Raw genomic sequence first — 11256 nt, 5'->3', positions numbered from 1 at the left:
CTCCTGACACTTCGAGATCTCAGAGTGACGAAAAGTCAATTTCGTTGGGACCAACTCTGACTCAAAAAGGTTATTCTCCTGTGAGGTGAAGGAGAGGAAGTCCACGGGGTTTATTTTCCAGGCACTCCACCCAGAAGGTAATTAATCCAAATGCGACTAGGGTGGGTGGAACTCACAGGTCCCACCTTCAACCCGTGCCTCCACTCAGGGCTGCTAAGACGGAAGCCCCCCATCAGTCTTCGGATCGGATCAATAGCGCCCCCACCCCCTCCCCACACACACCCAGATACCCGCTCTCAGGAGACTGTGACAGTAGGTAAGGTCGGGAACAAGGGGTCTGGACCGGCTGTCGGGGAGGGGGCCGAGCGCCCCCCGCGGAGCCCGCTCTCAGCCAATGGGAGCCTGAGGTCCCGGGATGATGCGACGAGGGGCCGCTGCTGGGCCAATCAGGCTCTCGGCGCGGTCAGGGGGAGGAGATGGGAGGAGATGGGAGGAGAGGCCGGGGGCGATGGAGACCGAGCTGCACCAACAGAAGTTTCTCACCTTGGAATGCGAAGGGCGCTCCCGCATCTCCTGCACATCTCCGACCGCGCGCGGGAGGAGGGTCCCAAGCTACTTTTTCAACCTCCTCACGCTGCTCCCTGCAAGCGAGGGGACAGCTGCTGAGAGCCCCTGCGGCTGACCTTTTTTTTTTTTTTTTTTTAATTTTTTTTTTTTTTTTTTAACGTTGTCTGCTGGGAGAAAGGAGGCGAGGGACCACTTGGTGCTGAGGAACTGACCTCTGGCCTGGCGGGCCTCTGGACGGGGAGGGTCGAAGAGGAGTGGCTGCGGTGGGGGGACTCCATGCGGGGGCCATGGACAGAGCAGCGCTCCTGGGACTGTCCCGCCTGTGCGCGCTGTGGGCAGCCCTGCTCGCGCTGTTTCCCTGCGGAGCCCAAGGAAACTGGATGTGAGTATGGGGGCAGCAGGGGTGCCCAGCCTCAGAGAACTTTCCCCAGAGGCGGGGGAGAAGAGGCGAGTACCCTAGGGCTGGTGACCTAATTTTCGGGTAAACATCTGGGATTGTGGAAGAGAGCAGGGCGGCGGTTTACGCTAGGGGCGGCTGTGTCTTACAGGTGGTTGGGCATCGCCTCCTTTGGGGTTCCGGAGAAGCTGGGCTGCGCCAACTTGCCGCTGAACAGCCGCCAGAAGGAGCTGTGCAAGAGGAAACCGTACCTGCTGCCGAGCATCCGCGAGGGTGCCCGCCTGGGCATCCAGGAATGCAGGAGCCAGTTCAAACATGAGAGATGGAACTGCCTGGTGGCCACCGCCTCCCAGCAGGGCACCAGCCCCCTCTTCGGCTACGAGCTGAGCAGCGGTGAGTCCCGGGACCTTCGCGGCTGGTGCGGGACGGAGGGCAAGTCCTTCAGTTCCTGTAAATAGAGAGTGCTTGCGTGATCCTGTCGATCTGTAAATTCCCAGAGAGGTCCTTTAGTGGAAGACAATTGGGGGCGACGGAAGCCAGACCCGGGTGCAGGTGTGGTCCTAGAAGGGGTGACTCCCCAGGTCCAGAGCGGGGCGCGTGAACTTGTGGCTCTTCCTCCTTCCCGCGGCGCCGGGCCGGAGTTGGAGAAAAACTCTGACACTCCACCCAGCCGACCCCTCGGACCCCGTAGCGCCCCCCCTACGTGGGTGACCAGCTGGAGAAACATGATGCCGGCAGCAGGGAATGCCGCTGCCGCATCTGCTTTGATTTAAGCAGCTCCACTGTGCACACCGAGCCCTGGACAAGTGGCTAATTGCTCCGAAGCCCCACGTTGGCTGGCTCCTCGGAGCACCCGGTAGACGGAATAATGACGATTTTAATGGGTTGTCCCGGACAACGCCAGGTGAGGCTCACTCCAGCCACGACCACTTTGGGTCTGTCCTCCGTTCTTTTCTTCCTACCTCTTCCTCTTAAGTTCTCACCCGAGGCGCGGGAAACTGCAGTAAAACAAAGTTCCTCTTCCACGTGCCTGGCCACTCCGTAGGGGTAATACGGAGATAGCAGCAGATTCAGAGAATTTCAGGACCTGGGCCCTTGACGATTCCTGATTGTTTTTCACATTCATTTCCATTCCCCCTCCACCTTTGACCCTTCCCCGCCGGGTGCCTCTGTTCACCGCCGCCCAAGCATCGCTTTTGCCCCGCTGCGTTTTGGCCGGCACACCCTTCCGAAAGAGCCTGACTTCCCGCAGGGAAAGAAAGAAGAGGATGTGTTCTTTCTTTACAGTTGCTGAAATGCAGAGGCATCAGTTGTTGAAAAGGTTTATTGGACAGCAGCACGATAACTTTTCTACTCCAATCTAAACATCTCCAAAGAAAACAAAGTTGCCTGCTGAATCCCTTCTAATCCATTTTATTAATGTTTTAATGGGACTTTAGCGGTCAAAGATTTTAGCTCAAACTCCACTGCAGGTGTGTTAAATCCATATTCAACATTCAGTAGTTTTCCATAACAATTCTTTTTTTTCTTTTCTGACGACATTTCAATTAACTTTGATTGCCTTTAATACTGTAAGAGGATACAATACTATATAGAAATGTAGCGATACAACATTTAACTTTCATATTAATGTGGTTATTCACAATATCCTAAAAAAAAAAATCAGTCTTTGCTGTGAAAGTAAACTCTGACATTTATCTCCTGGTTGTTTTTGGTCTTAATTTTAATTTGCATTCTGACATGTATTTTTTAATACAAACAAAAGTCACAACAAAATTTTTCAGCTTGTGTTTTGTGATAACTCATCTTAAATTTAAACAGAAAGATAAGCTGTGTTCCTTTGGGCATGTATTACTATTTACAATATCCATACAAGGGATTTTAAATTCAACGCGTATTTGTTGAATTTTTATTGTTTATTAAGAGCCGAGCTGAGTGCTGACATATGTTTGAAATTTTAAAAATAAACATGATTTAAAGATGTGAGGATAATTTATAACACACAGTGTAGGAAAATCAAATTGAAAATTAGCGCTGCTTTTTTTAAAAGATGAGACTATGAAATTGTCCTTTCTAAATATGTACTTGTTAAGGCATCCATTGTAGGCAGTTGCAAAGCTGCTTTCCTGATAAGAGGCTAAATAGGAGGCTTTGTTATGAACACAGAGTATGGTACAGCTCTTTCATTTAGCAATTTATCTTTTATTCTAGGCACCAAGGAAACAGCATTTATTTATGCTGTGATGGCTGCAGGCCTGGTGCATTCTGTGACCAGGTCATGTAGTGCAGGCAACATGACGGAGTGTTCCTGTGACACCACCTTGCAGAATGGCGGCTCAGCGAGTGAAGGCTGGCACTGGGGGGGCTGCTCTGATGATGTTCAGTATGGCATGTGGTTCAGCAGAAAGTTCCTAGATTTCCCCATCAGAAACACCACGGGAAAAGAGAGCAAAGTACTGTTAGCAATGAACCTACATAACAATGAAGCTGGAAGGCAGGTACGTATTAGAAAATGGAATGGAAATCCAGTGCCTTTAGGTAACTAACATTAGGATTACACTTCTGGATCAATCAATGGCCTGAAACCAAACACTTGATGGCCTAAGAATATATATATATACTTTCATGAGTCTGTGCCAACCACATTGATTCAGTTTAAGTTTCCATCTGATGTGAACTGAATCTTTTTCTAGAATGTATTTGTGATTGTATGTTTTGTACACCTAAAACACCAATTATGTCAAGTGCCCGTTGGTCCTTTGAATCTGCAACCTTAGTTGGTTATTTGAAGAGCCGGAATAAGACCTCTAGGATCTGCCTTTCTAATGGGGGTGAATCACATTTCATTTTCTCAAATTTGAATTTCATTATTTTTAGTTGGCGATGGCATTTAAAGAAATTATCAGTTCTGTCTCTACTTCCTCTAGTAAACATTCTCAAATACATTAGAGAATATACAACTCACTTAAAATTTTTTGTAAAAAAAGATTTATAAATTTATTTAAGGGAAATAGTTATTTTATTATAAAGCAATGTAGATTCACTGTAAAAACTGATACATACAAATAAAGGTAAAGAAACCTTAGCTATATGAAAATAATGGATATTTTAAAATATAGACATATTAAAGACTTAGGGAGAGGATAATTTGAAGAATCACCATCTAATTAATCTCTTTGATGAATTGTTTTTTACATAAATGTTAACATGGAATAAATTTGTAGCTTAATATTACTTTTATATATTTACCTTAATGAGTATTGACACAGTAAGGTTTGAATTCTACCACATAGTTGAATTATTTGGCAATTCATAGTGACTTTCCAAAAACAATCAAAACTTCTCTAAGGAATTTTTTTTCTATTTTGTAATAATCTTTTCAAGGCGGGAATATCATCACATATCCTATATTATTGTAAATATCCAATAACATGTAAAGGTCCCAGAGTAGTCATTGCAATCTGCCACATTCTCCTGCAATAAATTAAAACAAGTTACGGCATCTCTCAGGAATATATAAAGTATCTGCTGCATTTGTTTTACATTTTGGCAAGTGAATAAATGCAACCCGCTCAGAATATCTGAACAGTTTTCTTTGCTTAACCACTTCGGTTTAAAATACAAAAACTGAAAACTCAATAAGAAGTATATCACTGCAACACTTCAAATTTGAATTTGAATATTCAGTTCAATTTGAATATTGATGCAAAATAGAAAATTAGAAATAGAGAAGCCAGAAAATAACTTCATACGCTTTTCATATTTTTGTTTCAAAGTTTTAAAACTTAATTTATCTCACTAAAGGAATTCTTGCTAACACCATAGTTATGCACATGTCTTTTCTCAATGTTTTACATTGAAAAAAAAAAATAGAGGAATCTATGAATCTTTGTTTCAATTTAAATTATATTCAATAAGGGCATTTTTACTGTTTCTTAATATATTAACGTAAAAGAGGTTAAATGTAAGTTACATATGTTCTTTAAAACTCTAAATTTAAACTAGAGGAAAACATCAAGTCAAATTAATATATTTAAAGAACAAACAATTAAATAAATATTTATTATCAACTTAGACCTTACATATTTTTTAATCATTCAGAGACTTAAAAAAGTTTAACCAGAAATCAAAACTTGGGAGTTCATGTTATAATTCATTCTTTTGAATAAAGTTATCTCTGAACTTATGAAAAGCCCTAAAGTATGCTAAAAATATATTTTTGTTAGTAATATTAGGCAGCAATTTGGTTTTATTCTTTCTTGTGTGTTTCTTCAAATTAGGTCGCAGAATTCGCCTCTGTAACTATTAACTTTGATCTTAAACTATTATTTATATCTGATTTTATTAAAAACATATAACTATTCAGCATCAATTTTAATCCACTATTTGTTGGCAATAAAACAATCTCCTCAAATTACTGAGGTTTTTTGCTATTATTCTAATTATACAGAAAATAATTCAGCCTGTAGGTATGTACATTTTGTGTAAATTTCAGAGTTTTCTCTGCTAAATTTTTTTTTTTCCTGCATTGGCCTAGATGGAATCTTAAAATATCACAAAGTATTACCTGGATATTTGGAGGGTTACTACATTGATGTTTTTGTTGGTCTTTTCTCATGAAGTATTACAATTCAAAACATTTTAATATTTTTCTTTCCACTGGTGGCCAAACTCCACCACCTCCACCACCACTACTACCGCAACAACAACAAAAATCAGCCAGGTTTCCAAGATATTATCTAGCCTGGAAAACAATCAACTACATTTTCAATATTGGCAATTAGGATTTTAATCTAATAGGCATAATCTTCTGACTAAGATTCAAGGTCTGCATTCAATTGAGTTGATTTTCCCCTCGTCTCAAAATCCCAAACTCAAAACGTAGGAAAGTGTTCAGAGACATGTGGGTACTGGCGCTTAGTAGTGCTGTGAGCAGGATAGATGATTTTCTAACCACTGACCTTAAATACTCTAATTCCCACTTGGTTTCTGACACCATTCCTAAAGTTATGACTCCAAGAATAATGTTGCCGAACGGTGATTGGCCAGCCGCATGATGTGATGTCTTCCAGGGGCAGAACTTCTGGGAATAATGTGACTTGGAATATTTATGGGTATTTCTTTTGGTGTGCTTAAAATATTTCCATTCTCCCCATGTCCACCTCATAAACTTTTAAGTTTCCCTACCCCGTAATTTGTTTTATGATGAGTAACTCAAAAAAGTGGGACGGGCCTGACCCCAGAATTTCATTGACCTGTTTCAAGAATATTTATAAGTTCTTGAACAATACATAAATGTTTTGCCTTTCAGCAGGTTCAAATATATTTTTTGGACTGAAAGGGACAAAATAGGTCAAAGGAAGAGGAATTACAACCTATGTCACTGTTGTCATGAAAACTTAAACAGATCATCCGATTGTCAACAAAATGAAAACATCACAAATGTTCCATAACAGTTTTTTTTTCCTTGTCATTTCTGTAAAGTTTGGATAAAGCAATATTCTGGAAAACAATCACTGCCAGCTGCATTACCTCTGAGTCAGGATTATGGGACCAGTTATTCCTTAGACCACTTTTCAAAGTTTCTTTTTTTGTACTGAGTATTAATGATATATCTTTCCTATTTCACTTCGTCAGAAATTTATCAAATCAAAACTTAACACAGGGAGCCCAGTGGATCGAATGCTCTCCCATAGTTTAAAAATATTCTACCAAAATGTGCACATCTGTTTGCAATAGTTAACAAAACATTCCTCTGTTAATATCGTTATAAACCTTAACAACTCAGCTAAGTAGAGAAAGGAATTTTCTCATAACCACACGCAACTCATTTGCCTGCTCTTCTCACTTTTCCTGTTAGAAAATGACTGTGCTATCGCGACCACTCAGAAAGGCTGAAAAGCTCCAGAACGTGTTTCTCTGGAGTGTTCATGCAATTTGCTCAAGTATATTTGTATTTTCCACTTTCATTTTTCTCTGTTTTTCCAGAATCATCCTGCTGCTTATAAAGATTTTATATCATATACCACCAACTTCCCTTGTGGAAGACAAGGGTCTTAACCAGGCTATTTATTTTTCTGTAAAATTGGAATAATAGACAAGTATATGTCTATTAACTACCTACTCCGTGCAAGGTATTTCCTCCTATAAAACTAAATAGAGTAAAATAATTTATGAAGATGTGCTCTGAGAAGCGCTAAGCTTTGCAGAGTTAAACTCTGTGTGTGTGTGTCTGCCCGCCTATTATCTGCCCTTGAACTCTGCATTTCATCAAATTCTCCCAGTGGTAATTGATTACATTGCTTTATTTTATCCCTATTCATCCAAGTTTCTTACTTGGATTATTACAGGGGTGTAATCATTTCAATTGCATGCCAAGTTATTGGGATTCTTTTCCTTGCAGAAGTCTACTTTGCATGCTAGAATATGTATATTCATATGTATATATATACACACACATATACACACATATATAATAAAATGCCATTTCTTTTCTTAGACTTACTGTTAAGGGCAAAATGTAAAGAATTGAAAGATAATAGAATAAAGCTTCTTAAAAATGTCATCTCTAGAAATTTTAGTTAACTCCCGATATTTAAGGATTTCTAGTTTTCTGTGGCAGGGAAATCACCCCCAAATTCTGATACAAATTCAGCAGGTGATATCCCAGGGTTCAAAAATCGGTCTTCTCTTTTATCCTTCACACCTGTGCAATATTGCGTCACTTTTGTGGACTTACACTGCTGTAGGCTGTGGAACTGGAGGAAAACCCAGCCAGCTCAAGGTCTCCCAATACCCCTGACTTCCTGGCAGTGACTCTTCTGTTTCAGAAGGTGGTTTTTATTGTTTTCTCCTGATTCGGATTACCGATAGAGGATGAGTTAAAACGGTTCAAGTGAGCTAGACCAACTATTCCATGAGTATTTGGTAAACATTTTATTCTGTCTTCCATGCTTTGCAAGTCGGCAGCACTATACGTGATGTCTGAACTGGTTAATAAAAGAAAAAGTCAGCTCCTCGGTCAAGAACCCGAGCAAGAGGCAGCTTTATATCCCTAAATGACGATGAACGAACGAACAGGTGATCAGGTTTAAATGCATAAATGTACCTTCTTAGCTTTTTGGCTTTCTTTGGACAATTTGTTTTGTTATTACTTAGCACTGATTGAGTCCTCTTTCTCATATCCTTTGGGCACTTAAATATGAACAAAAGTAGGCAGATTGCATTATTTCGAACATTTATTTGCCCGGAGACATTTTAAAGAATTGAAGGATTTGTGAATATCCAATGCCAAAAAGAGTAACCACATAAGCTGGTGTGTTATACTTTTTAACTTTGTTTTCCTATCATTGAAAGGTAAATTTTACCTGAGATAATAAGAAATAGATATATCCCTTCGCTTCTTGGTTTTGTGACTTAAAAAAAAAAGCACATGTGTTATATTCTAGACAGGACGGTATTTAAATGTTATTTGGTTTATTATTTTAAACACTCATAAAAAGTATTGAGTATTGTACAAATCAATACCATATGCTCTCATTCAAGGCTGCAAATATAATAAATTATTTGAAATACTCTGTCTCATTAGATCAGAAACTTTAAGTTATTAAGAAATGTTACATTCCACAAATATGTCAATGTCCAATTTGGTACAAAAGAGCAAAGAAAGTATAAACCCCTGTCATGTTATAGTTTTGTTAAGAACTGCAAGTGGAATTTAAGCTGTGGAGTTTTTCCTTTCTTTGGTGAGATTATACGCATCATTTCCAAGGTATTGAATGGATAGATCCATTTTTTTATCTTACCCAGTATGTTGACAGAACGTCAACCCTGCAGTTAGTCCTGGTGATTTATTAATCTGCTCTGCCATCCTCTGGGGATTGAAGGAAGTTATGCCGACTGAGCCAGTAGGTAAGACATTAGAACGCTAAAACTTTTGAAATCTCTGCATTGTTTTGCCCTGTTAGCTCCATTTGAAATTTTAGCTCAACTCTGACTGCACCTTCTTCAGGGAAAAAAGGGCATTTATTTTGACCTGAATGTGTGCCAGTGAGTGGGCTCTTGTAGATGGATGTAGTTTCTTTTCATTCCTCAGACTGAATAAAATAACTCTGGACTTAGAATTGGAAAATCACATAAATATGATCACTTGTCTGTGTTAAGATGGTGCTACGGATCCATCAAGAATAGGATGTATACTTTGAATTAATTTTCCAGAAGCGGGAAGAATGTCCTGGGAGCAACAACACTCTCCAGCCCCCTCTCTTTTTGACAAACTTAAGTTGATTAGTCAGTGATTCTCACGTGCTCTGTGACCAGGGGATAGCATGTCCCCTTAACCTCCCGTGAATGTAACTGAATCAAACCTGAAGACTCTCAGTTCAGTAGATCTCTTCCCCGGATGCCCTTGGCATCATCTGAGCAGCTTTATAGAGATATCATAGCCTGGACCCCAACCTGACAAATTAAATCAGAATCTCAGGGATTTGAGCATTGGTTATTTACAAAGTTTCACAGGTGTTTCTATGTGCAGACAAGTCGCTTGAGGATCTTATTAAGATGCAGATCCTGATTCTGTAGGTTTGGAGGGAAGCCCGAGAGTCTGCATTTCTCACAAATGCTGCTGGTTTGTTGATCCATGAACCACACGGAGGAGCAAAGTGCTAATAGGAATGGTATCTGGTATCAGAGGCAGGAAGGAATATACTTTCAAACCTAGAGTTTAACAACAGATTCAAAATAAAAGTAGCTTCACTTTGCTGTTCGCCTGGCTTGCTACTTCTTTTGTTTATTTGTTTGTTTTTTTAGGGCCGCATCCACAGCATATGGAAGTTTCCAAGCTAAGGGTCAAGTTGGAGCTGTAGCTGCTGGTCTACACCACAGCCGCAGCAATGCTGGATCCAATCCCTCTCTTCGATGTACACCACAGCTCAGGGCAACGCCGGACTCCTGACCTGCTGAGCGAGGCCAGGGATTGAACCTGCATCCTCATGGATGCTAGTTGCGATTTGTTTCCACTGTGCCACAACAGGAACGCCCTGGCTTTCTACTTGACATTAGACTTGGAAACGTTTGCTCTGTGGGGGTCAAGAGAAGGACACAACATTTGAATTCTAAGCAGTCTAAAAGCTCCTTTATGTCCAAAACCATGTTAAAATTGTTATCTTATTTTTAACTGATGTATTTTTACATGATTATTATTTCATTTTTATTAAATTGTATAATCACTGTTTCTATTTAGGAGGGAACAGACCCAGAAAGTTAAGTGACGCAGCTGGTCGGGGTTCTGCTGTTGAGCACAACACTTCAAGAATGATGTTTAACGCAATTCCTCTTGGTTACAGGCTGTCGCCAAGCTGATGTCACTAGACTGCCGGTGTCACGGAGTTTCCGGCTCCTGTGCTGTGAAAACGTGTTGGAAATCCATGTCTTCTTTTGAAAAGATTGGCCATCTGTTGAAGGACAAATACGAAAACAGCGTCCAAATCTCAGACAAAATAAAGAAGAAAATGCTCAGGAGAGACAAAGATCAGAGGAAAATACCCATCCGCAAGGATGAGCTGCTCTACGTTAATAAATCTCCCAATTACTGTGTAGAGGATAAGAAACTAGGGATCCCAGGGACCCAGGGCAGGGAGTGCAACCGCACCTCAGAGGGTGCGGACGGCTGTAACCTCCTCTGCTGTGGCAGAGGCTACAACACCCACGTGGTCAGGCACGTGGAGAGATGCGAGTGCAAGTTTATCTGGTGCTGCTATGTCCGTTGCAGGAGGTGTGAAAGCATGACTGACGTCCACACTTGCAAGTAGTCCCTCCATTCAGCCTTGGGCAAGAGTCCTCCCTGAGGGACCCACCACAGGAGCACCTCCCAGAGGCGCCTCCACTGTGCAGGGTCCCCGAAGTGGACTCCTGCCTCTCTGGATTCCCCAGGTCCTCCAGCCTCTCAGAGGCCCCTTTACCTGTTGGATGTCCGCGCATACACTGAGCATGTGCCTTTCTTGGGATCCTAAAGTTCTGAAGATTCTTTTGGTGGTTTGGGGAATATATGTATTGACAGACAAGGAAGAAAAAGCTGTGTCCTAAGCTAGAAAGAACAGAAAAGCACTTTCTTGCCCAGAGACCTGGTGCATACAAGGGAGGAGACGCTCAACTTTGGAACTCAGTTATGGAACTCAATAGTGGTGGGTGAATACTGTCATTTTTTAAAAGACACCTCTTAGAGCAGCACTGAACATGAATCTCATTTATTCGCTCAGTTGTTTTTTTTTTTTTTTTAATTGATCCCCCTGGGG

At 41.1% G+C, this 11256-nt stretch overlaps 1 protein-coding gene across 1 annotated transcript; it reads left to right on the top strand.

Annotated features, from left to right (window-relative positions):
- The first annotated feature begins 735 nt into the window (after positions 1-735).
- WNT16 (Wnt family member 16) lies at positions 736-11256 on the top strand. The gene is made up of 4 exons (XM_047763718.1): positions 736-949; positions 1116-1357; positions 3176-3462; positions 10309-11256. Exons 1-4 carry the CDS (start codon positions 855-857, stop codon positions 10771-10773), a joined length of 1089 nt encoding a protein of 362 aa, XP_047619674.1. The 5' UTR covers positions 736-854; the 3' UTR covers positions 10774-11256.

The sequence above is a fragment of the Phacochoerus africanus genome, chromosome 16 (assembly GCF_016906955.1).
Source record: "Phacochoerus africanus isolate WHEZ1 chromosome 16, ROS_Pafr_v1, whole genome shotgun sequence".
In the NCBI taxonomy this organism is placed as follows: Eukaryota; Metazoa; Chordata; class Mammalia; order Artiodactyla; family Suidae; genus Phacochoerus; species Phacochoerus africanus.
This window is presented reverse-complemented; position numbering and strand designations above follow the sequence as displayed.